Genomic DNA, 19,487 nt, shown 5'->3' with positions numbered 1-19,487 from the left:
GTTCAGTGGTTTGTTTAAACAGGGAACGCACTCACTTCAGCTGAAAGGTGCGTATGTACAACAAACAATCGCAGTGGGTGGCATTTATAAATACTGCTGTCGAGCCAACTGAGGTGTGTGTGTACATAGCCTAACAGTATTAAAAAATAAAGCCAAAAAAAAAGAACTTCAATCCAGGACTATCTTTTTTGACACTGATTAAATCAAAACATTATGGGTTCAACAGGAATGTTTGTGCTGGTTTAGCTTTCTCTATAGTGATTGTACTTTATTCATCACTGCAATTATAAAATGCTGCAGGTGCCTTGCAATTATGTTGACAGAAAAAAAAAAGTGCAATAAATGCTTTACTGTTTTAGCATGTTCCCAGGTATCTGATGGAGTCCTCCTTGCTTGATGATACAATTAACTGTGTTGTTGCTGGTCTCAACACGGCAGTATACGTTCGTCCTCTAGCACCACGAGCAGGAACCACGAAGAAAAGGAAAAGAGGTAAGCAGAGGGTGGGGGTTGTATTATGCATGAGAAGCAAACTGGGAAAATGTAAGTAGAGTATTAGTTTCAAATAACTAGAGCAGGAGGTAGTAGTTTGGATTTTGTGTTAAATTGTATAATAAGCTGACATTTAGTGAAAGGATAGGTGTTGCTTCCTGCCTGCCATCCCCTGCAGTCCATGTTAAGTTTAATGTTTAACTTGTGTAGAATCACTATATATAATTTGAGGACTAATAAATGATTCCAACAGCATACTATGTTAAATAAACTTCTTCATAATCTTTTTATATGATGCCCACAGCTAAGAGAAGAAAAACCTCAAAACCCCAATGGAAAACAGCTAAAACTGGAACAACACAATCTACCACAGAAAAAGGCACTAAAAGACGTAAGCGCCGAATTAAGAGAAGACGTTCCAAGAAAAAATGGGTAATTTTAAGAAGTTGTATTTATTTTCAATGGTAATCGTAAAATAACCTCTAGATAAGTTAACTAATTTCAGGGCATCGCATTCAAATCTCTTATATTTGGTCTTATATTTGGTGTTCCCAGATAATAAACTCCTTATCATCTGCGGGGGAATGCATACAACCGGTAACTGGGAAGCATATAAATATATGTGTATCACTACATTTTTACATGCACATACTGTGGATGTAAGTCAAGCAGGTGTAGATGACATAATACTATTAATAGATGAGTGACACACCCAAGACTTAGTTTGATATATTAAATTAACATCTGTCAGTACAAGACACATGTTTCAAATTTTATGATCAAAATAATATCCCTTTTTTGGGGTGAAAATGGTAATACAGTGCACTCTGTTTATAAGAATCACATCCCTCCTGGATGATTTGATTCTTATAAGCGGTTGATTCTTAAAAGCAGACCAATATGATTACAATTAGCAAAAGCATGCCTCAGCGCATCAGCAGTTTAAATACAGTAAACAAATGTCAGTGGTGCTCAATCACTGAGGACAATACATCAAAACAATCAAAACTTGTGAATAAGTTACTTGTTATATGATCATGATTATGTTTACTCAAGGCTGCAGAATCCTATTTTACTGTAGCATACTTGAGAAAGGATCATCTCGTGAGGGTGCCTAGTTTAACTGCCGTGCGGTGTTAATGTAGGTACTACCACTGCATTTAAGCATCTGTGGCTTGCTTTTTTCAGTTGCGATGCAAATCTCAGTTTTTCACTAAGCAGAGATGCAAAGCTCTACAGTCCTTCCCCCGACCCATTACCGGGCTACGCAATCCCCTCTCCCTCTACATGCATATCACACAGTAACACTGCTGTACTCAGTATGTATTCAATGGATGTGTATTCACTTTATTAAAATAAATTTCCACTAACAGAGAACACAAAAATACCTGTACAATGCAGTCGCACGTCTTTCTTTTTCCTGCCATGACGACACACATAATCTGCACGACTTGCTTTTTTTCTACTGGAAGTCGCTGCAGACCAGGGATTATACCACACACGCTATGTACGTGCTTAATCACGCAAGATGTGGTCAAATTCAAATTCAAAACAACTTTACTAGTTGTACACGTCATTGCACTTGATGCAGTGCCGTATTACATGGATTCAGTTTGCCCCAAAATTATTATTATAAGCGGATTGCTTAATTCTTACAAGCAGAGTATTTTAGCATGGTTAGCATAGGAATGATTTTGTTCCAGTGGTTTTGATCACTATGCGGTTGATTCTTACATCAGTAATTCTTATAAATGGAGTGCACTGTATTTTGTTAATATCCTGTGGTTACCTAAAGAAATGTAAAAAAATTAAAATAAACAGCAGTGGCTTCTTTTGTAATAAAGGCAAGGTTGCTAGGAGCATATTAACAGAATATATATGTTCAAAGTATGAGCATGTAGATTACAGAGATGTTTTTACTCATTCAGCCTGACAAAATGGATGTATAATGCTAACGTTGGTGCCGATACCATCCAGGTGGGTTTCCTGGTAAAAAATTTGAATGTGTAGTGTAATGGAGAACACGTCCTATTTACTGCAACGTATCTTAAACATTCAAACATAAAAACGATGAACAGAAAAGTTGTTTCCAATGGTGCCTTAAATGGATACATCCAAAGCTAACTTGTTTTACAGTTTCTGCGTAAATGTAAAAAATATTTAAAAAATAAAAAAAATGTAAAAAGGGCTGCACACAGGTGATCATCCCTTGTTTATCTTTAAAACCTTTAGAAATACAAGAAACACCAGTGGGGAAGTTGATCAGCTTAAGATGTGATTTTAAAAGATTTTAAACAACTATGTAGTTTTCTTTCAATTTGAAACCAAAGGTAACGGTGAAAATAGCAGAGTAATTGACCCCATGAACACTTGTGCAGACCCGTTCGTGAACCATATCTAAATACATCGAATTATACCATCTTTTTAAAAAGCAACATGATTCTTTGACCATCGTTTAGTACTCCATTTAGTAATCTTTTATCCAAGATAAAATGGTCCATGTATGCTGTATGGCTACTACTATACAGTACTGCCTGCTTGTAAAACATAATGAACAAATACATTGATACCATAATACAAAAGTGCAGTAAATTCATTGACATCCTATAAAAAATAACACTATAACAGTGTACAAAAAATCAATCGCTCTCGTATATTTGCTATAAATAAGTAATACCTGTCCAAATAAGGATTGAGTCTTAAATCTACAGCTCTTTGCTATCTGTAAATGTCTTTGTTGTTCACAAAATTGATCATACAAAAACGCTACTTCAGACGCACTACGTTTTTATGAGGGTTTTTAAGTTTCTTTTGTTTTTCAATATTTGTAGACGTTTTACTAGCATCTCCAGTGTATACAGAAGGGATTGAAATTAACATGTCTACCGTACAGTGCAGTGAAACGGTGTGTTAGGATGATGACAGATGTATCCACTTGATGGTAGAAAAAAATTTATTTGTGGCCATAATCAAAAATAATGAATAAATTACAGACTAATAACTTGTTTCCATGGAAAGCCAACTCGACTCGAGTGCGCTCGAATTGGCCTGAATTGGTGAAAAATGTGTTGTTTCCATGCTTTTCCATGTTACCCGAGTTATCACATCAGTTGGGCAGGAAATACTACCGATTTTCCCCAGAAATACTTGCGAGTTCAGTGTCTAGAAGTGAATTCGCTGCAAACGGTATTGTGAAATTGTCAACGATTTAAAAGATAAATCCATCTAGGTATTCTTTCGCATTTGTTTCACGCAGTATATATATACGTACATTGTTATATATATATATATATATATATATATATATATATATATATATATATATATATATATATATATATATAAACAAACATAAATTTGGGCACGTTGTTTTGTATTTGGGCACCTTTGCATTAATATTTTGTGTGCCCACCCTTTGCTTCCTTTATAGCTTGCATTCTGTTTTTTTTGTATTTTGAAACCAGCTTCTGGCATCTTTCCGGAGATATTTTTGCCCATTCTTCAACACATACAGCTTTGGATTCTGCAATCGACTTTAGTTTAAATTCTTCTCCTTTCCAATCATATTGTTGCTTTCTTGGTGAAAAAAAGTTATGTTTTGGATTCGTCTGACCATAACATTGGGTTGAAGAAACCATCAGGCTTCTTCAAGTATTCAGTGGAAAACTCCAATCGCTTTCTTTTGTGTATTGTTTTTAACTTGCATCTTGGTTTTCACCCATGGACATTCATCTTGTTAAGGTATCGTTGAGTTGTTCGCTATGAATTTCTTGACCATCTTCTCTCAGTTCTTGTGTCAAATCTTTTGCAGTAATGCGAGGATTTTGCAAAGCTGCTCGAACGATTCTTTTTCCAAATTTTGCAGAAGTCTTTCTTAATCTTCTAATCAGTCTACAAATGGAGAAAGTTCAAGACCACAGTCACTCTACCCAGGAGCGATTATCCTACCAAAATCTCTCCAAGAACAAACCGGAAAACCATCAAGGAAGTCATATAGAACCCCAGAGTAACATCCAAGGATTTGCATGCCACTCTCACCTTGGCTAATCTTAGTGTTCCTGACTCAACTATCAGAAAAAGACTGAACAAGAATGGTGTTCATGGAAGGATAGCCAGGAGGAAACCACTGCTCTCTAAAAAGAACATTACTGCCTGTCTGAAGTTCACCAAAGAGCACATAGATGATCCACAAGTCTTCTGGAACAGTGTTCTCTGGACAGACGAGTCAAAGGTAGAACTTTTTGACCTCAATGAGAAACTTTGTTTGGCGAAAACCAAACAATGCGTTCCAACAGAAGAAACTCATCCCAGCCGTCAAGCATGGTGGTGGGAGTGTGATGGTTTGGGGCTGCTTTGCTGCCTCAGGACCTGAACGGATTGCCATCATTGACACAACCATGAATTCTGCATTGTATCAGAAGATTCTAGAGGAGAATGTCAGGCCATCTGCCCGTGAGCTGAAGCTGAACCGAAAATGGGTCATGCAGCAAGACAATGATCCTAAACATACAAGCAGATCTACAAAAGAATGGCTGCAGAAGAAGAAATTCCACGTTTTAGAATGGCCTAGTCAAAGTACAGACCTAAACCCCATCGAAATGTTGTGGCAGGACCAGAAGTGAGCTGTTCATGCAAGGAAACCCTCAAATGTCACCGATTTGAAGCAGTTCTGTTAGGAGGAATGGGCCAAAATTACTCAAAACTGATTTGAGAGACTGACCAACAATTACAGGAAATGCTTAGTTGAAGTATTGCTGCTCAAGGGGGTGCCTCCAGTTACTGAATCTAAAGGTTCACATACTTTTTCACACATGGATATTGAATGTTGAATCATTTGTGGATAAATAAGTGTTGAAAAGTTATCATGTTTTTGTGTCATTTGTTTAATCAGGGTTTCGATCACACCCTTTTTATTATTAGCAGGTAAGAAAGGACACAACTGCACGTTCCCGTATTGCTAAAAACCTGGGGATTGGTAAGCCACTTCATGGGCTCTCAGTTCCGTCTGTGTACAGACAAGTGGATGCTACCTTGGGAGGCATGAGGTCAGATATTGGAGCGGCACCCCTGTCAGTCTATGGAAACCCATTTCAGCTGGATTCATTTGATGACAGGCAAGTATCTTTTGTTTAAAATGCAATTCCTTACCTTTTTATTTATTTGATATCTTGGGGGAAAAAATGTAGTGAGGGACTGACTGCATAGGAAACAGAAGTTTCCCTTATGCAGAGGTTAGAGGTCCCCATGTATTAACTACAGGGCCTCTTTCAAACCTCTACTGTGACAGGATTCCACTGATGATTTCTTGAAAGATCAGAATACTAAACAGGCTAAATGCAGTAGATTCGATTTTTTTTTAAAGCTTTTAAAAGGTTTTTCTTCAGGGTAGGCTATTTTCCAATGCTGCTGGGGGGGGCTTTCATTAGTGATCTGAAGAACAGACCGGTGCTGTTGTGTGTCCTTCTAAAATGGAGCACTTTGCTGTTTTTAATGTTATGTTGATGGTAAAACGAAGCAGTGGAATTTATGTGTGTCAGCTACAGGTCCATTTGTGACCCACAATGTTGGTGGTCGTCATTTGCAATCACATTACCTGCAGTTAATGCTTTTTTCCCCCCACAGCAGCACTACAAAGTGGTACACAGACTTTGTAGCACCATGTATATGTGGATTGTTCTTATTGACTATCTTTTTTTTTTAATAGAGTAGCTTTTGCAATAGAAAATAAATTACAGTTCCATGACATCTCAAATCTTGAAACAAAATGTACAGGTTACCAATCTTTTTTTTTAATATACTTACATGTTAATTACAAATAATCTATTTCTCCTTGTAATCAATTTAGTCATATTTTATGAAATTATTAATGAGTTTTACAGTACATATAAAGATAATGAAATTAAAGATAAAAAGTGAAAGTAATTCAGTACAAACATACTTGGCAAAATTGAGCCCTTCTAGTTTGTTCATGGCAAAAACAAAATAATTAATAAATAAAAGATTCAAACTACGTCTGATCTCATGCACTAAGAGAGTTACAAAGAGAGATATCTGTTGTGGCTCCTCACATGCATTGTACCACCAGAAGAAAACCAACATTCAACAGCGTTAAATCTTACAAAATTACGACACAATTGTTTGCATAATTTCTCTACTTTTAAATCTATAATGTTTATCATAATATCTACAGTAAATACTTTATTATGCAGACACGACACAAAGGTACTCCGGATTGCTCAGAGACTATATATATATATATATATATATATATATATATATATATATATATATATATATAGCCGCCAGCCAGCCAGCGTACTATATTTTACTGGGGCCAGCCAGCCAGCCATGAAAAAATGACTGGAATTATACTTTAGTTTTAAATCATAATGTATCAAACTTGAATTTTAACAGTAACGTCATTATCAAAATACTGAGACAATAAGAGTGCTTGTATGCAGTAAGTTCTGTGTGATTTTAATTACAAAATTACTTTGTGTGTTGATATCATGATTATTCAGACAGATCTTGCAATAAAATGAGCTTAAGCGGGTTGACAAGACCGAGAGAGTTTAGCTGCTTGACTTGTAAGCACATCAAGTGTAGTTCAGAGGGTTGCAGCTCGCACTTTTCGGCTCACCAGTCGATGTGATAATCTGTTGGGCTGTGTTCTGACTATACTCATGAATATGCATTTGACTTCTGTTAAAGTGTTTTGTCAGCTGCGAGGATCCTTGTAAACCACAGCCCTATGAACTCAACACAACCCTCAGCTCCACTACCAGTGTCAATCGCGTAATCTATGAAATGAACATTAAGTATCCCACTTACTTCAAATGCAAAACTCAATTGCTTCTAAATACACCAGAACAGATATTTAGGGTTTCTGTTTTTTGGCTTTTGTTTCTAAGCACTCTGCCTGTCTTTAATGGTGTAATTAGCATAATTAAACAATCTCAGTTTCTGAAATTCATCATGTAAAAATGATAATAATTAATATTTTCTACCTACTGTATACATCCCTAAAACCACAGTGATGATCGCTTTACCCTCATGCATAGAAGTTGTAGCTACAACACTAAACTGCCTGTTTCATAAAACAAAGACATCACCCTGGCTAAACTCATTAACTAAAATAATATTTGCAATGATTAATTGTGTTTGCATTGTAAGAGCACTACTTAAAATGCAGAGCAGTTAACGTTATTCCACTGCTTTCATTCTGCATGTTATTTGCTGGAATAGAAAGAAATCTTCGTTAATCGGCTCGTTTCACTTTTTAATAAAAATAGTTGGCAAAAAACATTTTTAAAGGCAGGGACATTTGTCAGAAAAAATAAAAAAACAGAAACTCTAGATATTATTTAAGTATTTCGATAATTCAGTCAAAGCGACTGTCTACACTACCTGCCACTCACAAAAGGAGAGAAGTGGGGGCTGTACAGAGACTCGACATAAGTAAATACCCAATTTAAGCGTACAGTATGTCGAGCTGCACACTGCTTGGCTCAACACGAAACTACCATTTCATTTTTACACCCAATTTCCACTGTTTATTGGCTTAATCATGGAGTCCGATGTTTGGGTCTCGGGACAAGGCTGTGGTTACACCGCAGATGGCCCTACATGCATAATGTCAAATCTCAAGGTTTACCCATAAAATGACCTAATAATATTCACAACCTGGATCCTTTACAGTATTATATAGAATTGTTCAAATGTGCATAAACTGGGTCTGCTAAACTGCAGTTTACAATCCACTTCCACTAGCAGTTAAGCACTGGAATATTAATAAACTGGATTAGCTAAATTGTGGACTACCAAGGGAATTTATAATTCCTTATTAGGCAGATATGTACTTCTGAGTGAGTGGAGGCTGGACATAAACAGTTGAAAGTCTTGAGTCGGTTTAACCAATGGGAGAGTCAAAGATCTGCCATGGTTTTGCAGCTGACTAATCATTAGTGAGCAAAGGGGGACAGATATGCAAGGGTAAGCAGTAAGAATAGCTGAATTGTGTGCAGTATTGCTAATATGATTGAGTTGTTATTGAGAATTACAGTCGCCACCACTAAAGCTGTACACGGTTATTTCGGGCAGCCATTTATATTGGACTATCGTTTGCCGTTTGCCATTTGCCATTCCCTTTGATTTCAATAACAAGCATTGTTTATACCATGTTAAGCACGCCTTATATTTCAGGCAAACTCAGCTGTTTGGACCTTGTTACCTTGCCATTCACATACATTTCAATAAAAAGGCAGCACTTCACTGTAGTAAAAAAGCTTGACAGATCGATCAGTCAGCTGTTTGCACCTCGTTACTGAGCAGTTAGCTCTGTACTTACCTTGGCTGTTTATCCCTGTATGCAGTGTCAGGTTTATTTACAGTTTCAGGGTTCTCATCAGGCCTTTCACCGCCGGGCTGAAAAAAACCCAATCTACCCGTCTTTAACAATAAGGATTGATTGTGCTTCTAACTGACTAGGTCACTTGTGTGTTGCTGGGTGAAATAAAAAAAATCTTTGAACCACATGACAGCTGTGTTATGTATTGACACAACACTTAACCAATCAGAGAATTGAAGGGGCAGGTTTTCTGTGTTAAGCACTTTGAGAGGTTAAAACGTTAAAAATGACTGCTAAAAATATATATAACTGATTTATTTTCAAAGCAAAAATAGTGATGCAGGGTTTTCAAAATAAGCCAAACATCGGCTCAATCCACCACCTAATGCTAGATTTGTGTGGGCTACTTTATTAAAAAACGTAAGATTATTTTCGAGTATTATCATTCAGTCCATTTGTTGTCGTATTAGTGTACTGTAAGGTGATATATAGTACACAATAGCTATTCATATGCAACAAAAAAAAAGTGTTCCTGTCATGATATCGTAAAAATATGTACCCAGATGCTTGTGAGAGATATTGGGGGTTCATGTATAGAGGCGGATACGCCTTTAAGAAGAAAGGTGTGCTGGGATGTCAGCTGAACTTGTCAGCTGATATACAGATGCTTAAGTGCTGGATTATTACACTCCGGTTCCATGCAATTATGATGGTGTGCGAGTACTGTTGTGTAAAAAAAAATGTTAAAATGAACATTTGCTTAAAAAAATGTAGCAAAAAACACTTAACAAAGAAAACAATTTAAATTAAACAAAAAGCTCAATAATTAAGTTTAAAGTAAACTCCAATAAGCCTACGTTATCTTTCCCCAGTCAAATTTTACAGTGGCTAAATAAGCAGAGTCATTTACCATAATAAAAAAACAGTAATGAAAAAAAAGTAGAATATAAAAAAAGTGCAACCAAATATTGTCAACAACAACAACAACACATTATTCAAATTCTTTGTCGTATTATATAATTAAGGTAAGGCAAGGTTTATTTTTCCGTTGAAAGTGCTCCTGGCTATAATGTTCTGCTGTCCGGCTGTACAGAATTCCTGGGGAGAACCCTGAGTTTTAAAAAACAGCACTGACTGTAACAGCAAGCAAGCATGGCTGGAAAGAGAAAAACAATGAGCATCATCTTGAAAATTCAGTGTAAATAAAATGTCTCTGTTAGATGCTGTGCGCTTGCTAAAGCATGCTTGGAACTCTGTTAGTCAGCAAACAATGCAATGTTGCTTCAAAAAGCTGGAGACAATGTGGGAATGGACCTGAATATGGGCTGGGGAAGGGGATGGGAGTACTCTGTAAGTAACGTGTGTTTGTAAGCTGTGTTATTCTTGTTCAGATCTGTTAGCGTTCTCTGTGTGTTTTGGTGCTTGTGAGACTGCCTGTGTGTGACTGCATCACTGAGGGGGGGTGTGAGCAGGTCTGACACAAGCAGTCAGAGTTAGGGAGTGTTGTACTAATGAGTGAAGAAGGGGGAGGACTTGGGTGTGTGTGAGGAGATGACAGTTTGAAAGAGAGAAGCGGATCTGGTGACGCAAGAATTGAGAGAGAGAGTTGAGAGGTTAAGTTTGTGAAAGACGAATGAAAGACGTTTTTTACTAAAAGCTAACAAAATAATAAATGCAGGGGTTTCCGACTGCTTTGAACCACAACTGTTGTCTGTCGCATATCCTAGAAGCCTCTTCAGCTCAGCACTACAATACATAAATAAATCCTGTTCGCCTGTAGGGTGTATCAACTTTACCTTTGTCTCGATCGCCTGCCTTTTAGCGAATGCATACGTCCACATGGCAGGTGGCTACGCTGTCATAAGCATTAATACCCTGTATCTTTCTAAACAAGGGATTTAGGGGGACTCCCTAATAAAATCTGTATATTGAGAATTTCAAAATAATATTTATAATTGATTTTTACAAATTAAAAACATCATAGTTCAAGTGTTAAAAAAGGGAGGTGTGCATGACAAATACCCGGACACAGCAACGGAAGGGATATACTCACCACTTTCAAAAACTTAAAATTATTAAAGGTATCCGTGGCTTACCGGTAGCTGTCAATTAAAAGTAATACTGCTGGAACTGTCTTTTGTTCAGTACAGAAAAGGCGATATGGAACAGCATGGCTCCAGCAATCTGGGATGTCTACCAAAGTCAGCACAAAAACACAAACATTCTCAAAGTCACTAACGAGCCATTGTAACACTAAAAACTTTTGGACAAACCCAGATTGATGTTTAACTGGATGATAAGAAGCCTAGGGATACAATACATCACAATGTGCAAGTAAGAAAAAATGTGAGGTTCTTAAACACTTTATGACTGTTGTTTATCTTGGCAAACAAGAACTGGCATTCAGGGGGCACGGTGAAGGCATCAGTTCCTCAAATAGAGGTAATTATGTGGAATTACTTAATCTGATTTCTGACTACAACAGCATGTAACACAATCACTTGTCTATAGCCACAGTTTTCGCAGGTAACAAGATTCAGAACAGAGTGGTTGGTCTGTGAAAATGTGTTACATTTACTAAAATAAAATAAAAAAATAATACAAATGCTTTTAAAAAGACCAAATTCAAATTGGGCTTATTTTATTCTATTGATTTTTCAGTATTGTGCATGCCAATCGCTATAAGATTGTTACCTTTTTTAAAAATGTGCATGGATGAATCAGCTAATGCCCATAAATTAACCAATCAAAAATGTTATTTGAGTTACAGCCCATATATATATATATATATATATATGAGTGACTTATTGTCCTCTGGTCACACGTTTTCCTTCTTCAAATAAACACTTTTAGGCACAGGATGCTAGGAAATGCCGTAGCATGTGTTTATTATTTACAATAAAAATAAAATAAACAAAACAAAACCTACCCCGATCTCGGGCCCTATCTACACAGATGTTTCCCTAACTAATAACAAGGCAGGCTAAGCCTGTTACCATGTCACCAAAATCAAAACGTAATCCAAATACCTTTTCCAATAATTCGTTTTCCAGTTTCACACTACTCGTAATAACAACCAGTTCTCTTTCTCTCAAACCAGACTCCTACTATCACCCGCACCAAACACACACATTCACATCCTTTTAAACCTAACTGATTAATCCACTAATTACTCCATTGACTAAACCTGGTGTTGGTTCCTGACTTCAGTAACCTCTACTGGGTCCAAACGCCCCCATGTATGGTCTCTACTAAATAAGACCTATTTACTTTAAACCAGATTTAATTACTATTAATCTCAGTTATTTAATCACACCATTATCATTTAGTAGTTAATCAGTTATCCCATATTTCGTTTTAACCTCAAGCACATTATATTATTTAATTTATATTAAACCAGATTTAATTACTATTAATCTCAGTTATTTAATCACACCATTATCATTTAGTAGTTAATCAGTTATCCCATATTTAGTTTTAACCTCAAGCACATTATATTATTTAATATACACACACACACACACACACACACACACACACACTGAATGTACAAAACATTAGGAACACCTGCTCTTTCCATGAAATAGACTGACGAGGTGAATCCAGGTGAAAGCTATGATCCCTTATTGATGTAACCTGTTAAATTCACTTCAATCAGTGTAGATGAAGGGGAGACAGGTTAAAGAAGGATTTTTAAGCCTTGTCACAATTGAGACATGGACTGTGTATGTGTGCCATTCAGAGGGTAAATGGGCAAGACAAAAGATTTAAGTGCCTTTGAACGGGGTATGGTAGTAGGTACCTGGCGCGCTGGTTTGAGTGTGTCAAGAACTACAACGCTGCTGGTTTTCTCACTCTCACCAGTTTCCCATGTGTATCAAGGATGGTACACCATCCAAAGGACATCGAGCCAATGGTAGGCCAGTGGTCGAAAATGGCTCATTGATGAAATAGGCTAAAGGAGGCTGACACAAATTGTGCAGAGCAACAGACGGGCTACAGTTAGTCAACTGACAGTCCAGTACAACATTGGTGCCGAAAGACCCATAAACGAATGCACAACTCGTCGTACCTTGACACGAATGGGGTATGGCAGCTGACAGAGTTCCACTTCTTTCAGCAAAACACAAGAAACTGCGGTTGCAGTAGGCTGAGGAATAAAAACACTGGACACTGGAGGATTGGAAAAACATTGCCTGGTCTGATGAATCTCGGTTCTTGCTGTTTCACGCTGATGGGAGGACTAGGGTATGGAGAAAACCACACGAGTAATGTATCCATTATGCCATGTGTCATCATTGCAGGCTGGTGATGGTGTGGGGTGTGTTTTCATGGTGCATATTGGGCCCCTTGATAAAAGTGGAGCAACATTTGAATGCCACAGGATATCTGAGGATAATGCCCCATGCCACAAGGCTAGGATTGTCCAGGAATGGTTCCACAAACATGACAGTGAATTCAGCTTACTGCACACAGTGGCCTGCCCAGGCACCAGTTCTCAATCCAATTGAGCATCTGTGGGATGAGATGGAACAAGCTATTCGAAGTAGAGAACTACTACCAGCCAACTTGACACAACTGTGGGAAGCATTGGAGTCAACATGGGCCAGCATCCCTGTGGAATGCTTTTGCCACCTTGTAGAGTCCATGCATCGACGAATTGAGGCTGTTCTGTGGGCAAAAAGGGGATGCAGCTTAATATTAGGAAAGTGTTCCTAATGTTTTGTACACTTAGTGTATGTGTGTGTGTGTGTGTATATATACACATACACACACACACACAGAACAAAAATATAAATGCAATATGCAACAATTTCAAAGATTTTACTGAGTTACAGTTCATATAAGGAAATCGGTCAATTTAATTCAATTCATTAGGCCTTATCTATGGATTTCACATGACTGGGAATACAGATATGCATCTGTTGGACACAGTTACCTTAAAAAAATGGTAGGGGTGTGGATCAGAAAACCAGTCAGTATCTGGTGTGACCGCCATTTGCCTCATGCATTATGATTACTGGGAAATTTTCAGCTTCCAGAAACCTTGCGACATGGGGCCGTGCATTATCATGCTGAAACATGAGGTGATGGGGGCAGATGAATGGCACGACAGTGGGCCTCAGGATCTCGTCACGGTATCACTGTGCATTCAAATTGCCATCGATAAAATGCAATTATTTTCATTGTCCGTAGCTTATGCCTGCCCATACCATAACCCCATTGCCACCATGGGGCACTCTGTTCACAACGTTGACATCAGCAAACCGCTCGCCCACACGATGCCGTACATGCTGTCTGCCATCTGTACAGTTGAAACTGGGATTCATCCATGAAGAGCACACTTCTCCAGCGTGCCAGTGGCCATCGAAGGTGAGCATTTGCCCACTGAAGTCAGGTCAAGACCCTGGTGAGGACGACGAGCACGCAGATGAGCTTCCCTGAGATGTTTTCTGACAGTTTGCGCAGAAATTCTTCGGTTTTGCAAACCCACAGTTTCATTAGCTGTCCGAGTGGCTGGTCTCAAATGAAGAAGCCAGATGTGGAGGTCCTGGGCTGGCGTTGTTACACGTGGGCTGCGGTTGTGAGGCCAGTTGGACGTACTGCCAAATTCTCTAAAACAACGTTGGAGGCGTCTTATGGTAGAGAAATGAACATTCAGTTCTCTGGCAACAGCTCTGGTGGACATTCCTGCAGTCAGCATGCCAATTACACACTCCCTCAAATCTTGAGAAATCTGTGGCATTGTGTTGTGTGACAAAACTGCACAATTTAGAGTGGGCTTTTATTGTCCCCAGCACAAGGTGCACCTGTGTAATGATCATGCTGTTTAATCTGCGTCTTGATATGCCACACCTGTCAGGAAAAAGGAGAAAGGAAAAGGAGAAATCACTAACAGGGATGTAAACAAATTTGTGCACAAAATTTGAGAGAAATAAGCGTTTTTTGCATATGGAAAATTTTTGGGATCTTTTATTTCAGCTCAAGGAACATGGGACATGTTGCTTTTATATTTTTGTTCAGTGTGTGTGTGTGTGTGTGTGTGTGTATGTATATATATATATATATATATATATATATATATATATATATATATATATATATATATATATATATATATATTACAGTACCAGTCAAAAGTTTGAGTACACCTGCTTGAAACCAGGTTTTTCATGATTATCTATGCTTTTAACTGTATAAGCTTGTCTATAAACACTTGATATTTAATTATATGATATGTGTACTTATAGAAGCTGATAATCATAAGTGAATTGCATTCAAAAATTTAATTTTTAAATGAAAATGTAAATATTGTTAATTTCAATGAGATGGTCACCCAAAGCAAGGGATTTCAGTCTGAAGCCCAAGTCAATTAAAAGTCTGAAATGTGTATAACATGGTGTTGGAACACTGGCCTACGTATAAAAGTGTCTTTGTTAGATGTTCTCTGAGTTAACATCATGTTACCTAATTAACCTTTTATCACCAATTATTTTTAACAGGTGAGGGTCCATGATTACTATAAATATAGGTAGCATAGGCACAAGTTTGTCATTCCTGAATGTAAGGGAGCAGAAAATGGCAAAATACGCTCAGTTAAGCAAAGAAAAAAGACAGTCTGTAATTACTTTAAGAAATGAAGGTTAATCTTTAAGACAAATCGGAAGAACTTTGCAAGTGTCTGTAAATGCTGTGGCCAAGACCATCCAACGATTTGAAGAAACTGGCACTCATGAGGACTGAACAAGGTCAGGCAGGCCAAGGGTTACCTCAGAATCAGAGAACAAGTTCATTTGAGTCACAAGTCTGCAAAACCGGCAATTAACTGCCCCTGAAATACAAGCTCAGCTAAATGCTACCAGAAGTACAGATGTTTCAACATCAACTGTTCAGAGGAGATTGCGTGAAGCTGGCCTAACTGGAAGAATTGCTGCAAAGAAACCATTGTTAAGAGTGCAGAATAAGAGGAAGAGACTTGCCTGTGCCAAAAAATACAGAAACTGGACGTTTGAGGAGTGGAAGTCGGTCTTATGGACCGATGAGTCAAAATTAGAAATATTTGGGTCCAACCGCTGATTATTTGTAAGACAGAAGGCAGTGCCATGGTCTGGGGTTGCTTTGCTGGTCACAGAGTTGGTGATCTTAACCAAGTCAATGGGAAGCTCAACCAGCATGGCTATCATGGTATACTTCTGAGGAATGCCGTTCCATCAGGATTATGGCTGGTTGGGCAGTCCTTCATTCTTCAGCAAGATAATGACTCGAAACACACCTCAAAGTTGTGCAAGAACCATAGGGCGAAGAAGGGAAGTGAAGGACAACTCAATCTAATGACCTGGCCTGCCCAGTCTCCAGACCTCAATCCCATAGAACTTGTATGGGCCGAACTGGACAGAAGAGTCAAAGCAAAGCTCCCCACAAGTGCCCTACATCTCTGGGAATTGCTGCAGAAGAGCTGGGAAGACATGTTGGGTGATTTCCTGCTGAAACTTGTTAACCAAATGCCTTGTGTTTGTGAAGCTGTTATTAAGGCAAAGGGTGGCTATTTTGAGGAATCCAAGATTTAGAGAAAATTTTCAGTTTTCTTGAACATTGCTTTGATACTTTATGTTTTGTTTTGTACATTGTAACGTGTTTTCATGTTCAAGTATTTACAGAAACGTGTATGACGTAAAACATTGTCAATTATGAAAAAAACCTAGTTTCCAGCAAGTGTACTCAAACTTTTGACTGGTGCTATATATATATATATAATATTTTTTTACATTTTGACCACTTTTTTAACTTTTAAAATGCATTCCCTGCCTCAAGATGCCTTCACATGTATCTGCATGGACCTCTCAGGACTAGATTTCCCATCATCTTCATGCTCACATATGTAACAGATGGATTTACCAGTAAGCAGGAGGATGATGGGAAATGCAGGTACATGGGAAAACTCCATCCACACTGGATGCAAGCAAATAATTCAGAAGTAACTGCAGTCAAATGGGAATATCCACACCAACAACGAGTGACGTCGCTTAGAAAAAATGTCTTTGCTAAAATAGAATCTGTTTTTTTTTTTTTTGTCGTGCAACTGGAATTAAACTGGCCAATCAGAAGCAAGTTTAACACCCTTCACACAACACGCCTCAAAACAAGTTAATCATGGATGATGAAAAGTTAATTTATGAGGTGCAGCAGTATCTATTACTACATAATTGCAAATTGAACGACTACAAAGACAACCAGAAGAAAGACAATGTCTGGCTTGCAGGTGGTTCATTTAGCAGCACCAAGACATTTTCTTTCCGATTATGCACGTTTCATAAAAATAGCTTTATTAATAAGCAAAAATAAACCGGAGCATACATGCATTCTATATATCCAGCATTTTAATGAAAAATGTGCACTTTTGCTGGCTTTTCAAAATGACACAAAAAAGGTCCTGCAGTGGTGCAACAAAGTTGCTGAAACGCTTGTTTTGTGGGATTTTGGAATAAAGGAGGCTATAGGGAGTTTCTTAGTCATGTCAGAGTTGACATTTCCCAGTGTTACACAGTGTCTCCTCTTTGTCTATGAATATCAGAATGATTTTCTTAAAATCAGTGCTTATAACTTTTTAAGGAAATACAACTGGCTACATTACTAGTCTAGTTTGTATCAGCACTTATTTACATGTTCCTGTAAATTGTACCTTTCTTTTGGTATGAAGGTGTTTGATGCAGGCAGGTCAGAGTTTAATTTAGATAATTTTAGGTATTCTTAATGTTATCTTATGTATTACTGATTTGTTTAATTCGGGATATCTTTATTTAGTCTCAGTGTTTTATTACTTGGCCTTCTGTATAACTTTTTTTGAAATATATATTTCTCTTTACTTTGGTCTATATCAGTCCTTCCAGGACTAAAGTGTGTTTATAAGTAGATTCTGTTTTAGTTTAAGTAATTAGTGTTTTTTATCCTGGACATTCTGAGTGCAAGATCTGCACCGTCATAAAAACATGAGGAAATGCACATGTTCCTCAGGTATGCTGCAGGTTGCCTTAGTAACAGCTAGTGTTCTAGAACACTGACGAGCAAGAAGAGAACATAATTATAGAAATACAGAATCTACCTTAAATTATTGCTGTCTTAGGTTGGTTTTTCCCTTGTTTTTTTTAACCTGATTTCTTACACAATTGAAAATTGTACATTTGCCAGGTAGTTTATACATTTTTGGTTTGTTAATATTTTGGTTTCATTATCTTCATTTAATTACAGTGTGCCTACAGAGCAGCCTGCAAGTTCCTCGTCACCAGTAGAAGTCAAGAGAAAAGGTCTTTCTCAATCTGCTCTCAGATCACATCAGCCAGTAGCAAGGCCTATTTCAATTGGACTTTCAAGGTAAAGTCATGATACTTTATAATGTTAATGTTGTGCCTTGTATAAGGTTTTTTTAAATAGAAATAGTGTATTTTTCGATTTGTAAATTAAGAGTGTGTGTGTTTGTGTGTGAAGTACCTTTTTGTTCAGGAAAATGTCCTGAAATAACATACGTTGGCAAAAGCAGACATAATGTAACATTATGTAGTTGAAAAGCAGCTTTACAAAGCAGGACTATGACATGCAGTGGTAACATAAGTTTCTTACCTGGTATGATGAACTCCACACACCAGTGTCTAAGTTGCTTGGTCAGATAAAAACAAACTGATCTCTTACTCAGAGATCATTGATGTAATCCTTTTCGGCACGAAAGCCAGTGTCCCTTCTCCATACAACCCCACGTCCTATCCTTATTGTCCACATTTCTCCTGCGTTTGCTTGGGTACGTAGGAAGTATAGGAGTTCTCGTTTTTGCATTTTAGTTTTCATAGTATACAATAACAAGTGTTTTTTAAAAAATTATTGTGTGTGTGTGTGTGTGTGTATATATATTCTCTTCTCTGCCTCGTTAGCTTTCAGTTACTGATGCTTCTTTTAAGTATCTGCCCTCCCCCTCACTCTGGGGGACAGCGTGTTTACCTGATTCACAGCCAATAGCAGGGATCTGTGTTACAGTGTGTTAGATATTGTGAACGCCAAAACAGAAGTGAAGGGCTCCACTGTTCCAGCTCTGCGACCAGACAGAGCACTTCTCATCCTCCTTGAAAACACAGCAGGCTCCAGCAGCCATAAAAGACGAGATGATAGAGTAGTTTAATGTACCGGCTATTCCATTGCTCTGAGCAGGGCACCACCACGTCTCCTTGCGTAAGTGATTTACAAAATTTCCATCCCTGCTACAGCGGGACAAAGAAGAAAAAAAAAAGATGTTCCTGCAAAACCTGTTGCTTTTGACACTAACGTCACAGATATCGCTTGTGTCGCCACCAACGACAAGCATTGTCACACACTGAAGACTGAAAATTATGCCACAGGGAGTTTTTATTACCAGAAGAAATTAATCCATTGCCGTGCAATAGAACAGTTTCCCTCATCCTTACACAGCCTGGGTACTATGTGAGTTTCTGTCTTTTCTAGATCTTGTCAGTCTGAATATTTACATCAGTTTAGGGAAAAATTCAAGACGGCACATCCGCTACAATCATCAGTCCAACCAGGGGACTGACAGATTCCAATAGATATGGTCACTTCCATACCCTCATATACAAGAACTGCAGTAATACCTCTGTTTCTCCATCAG

General features: G+C 37.9%; 1 protein-coding gene across 4 annotated transcripts in view; it reads left to right on the top strand.

Moving 5' to 3' along the window:
* The window catches only part of phrf1 (PHD and ring finger domains 1), a 47,302-nt gene that overhangs the window by 12,386 nt on the left and 15,429 nt on the right, over positions 1–19,487 (top strand). For 3 of the 4 annotated variants that reach the window (XM_041218506.1, XM_041218505.1, XM_041218508.1), the window contains exons 9-12: positions 360–492; positions 797–924; positions 5,413–5,606; positions 18,086–18,208. In XM_041218506.1, the coding sequence (XP_041074440.1) occupies positions 360–492; positions 797–924; positions 5,413–5,606; positions 18,086–18,208 (578 nt within the window). The remainder of the gene's footprint in view (positions 1–359; positions 493–796; positions 925–5,412; positions 5,607–18,085; positions 18,209–19,487) is intronic. The other variant, XM_041218507.1, reaches the window with a different exon arrangement.

The sequence above is a fragment of the Polyodon spathula genome, chromosome 19 (genome assembly GCF_017654505.1).
Source record: "Polyodon spathula isolate WHYD16114869_AA chromosome 19, ASM1765450v1, whole genome shotgun sequence".
NCBI classification, from domain to species: domain Eukaryota; kingdom Metazoa; phylum Chordata; class Actinopteri; order Acipenseriformes; family Polyodontidae; genus Polyodon; species Polyodon spathula.
The sequence above is the reverse complement of the archived record's forward strand: the minus strand, read 5'-3'. Positions and strand labels throughout refer to the sequence as shown.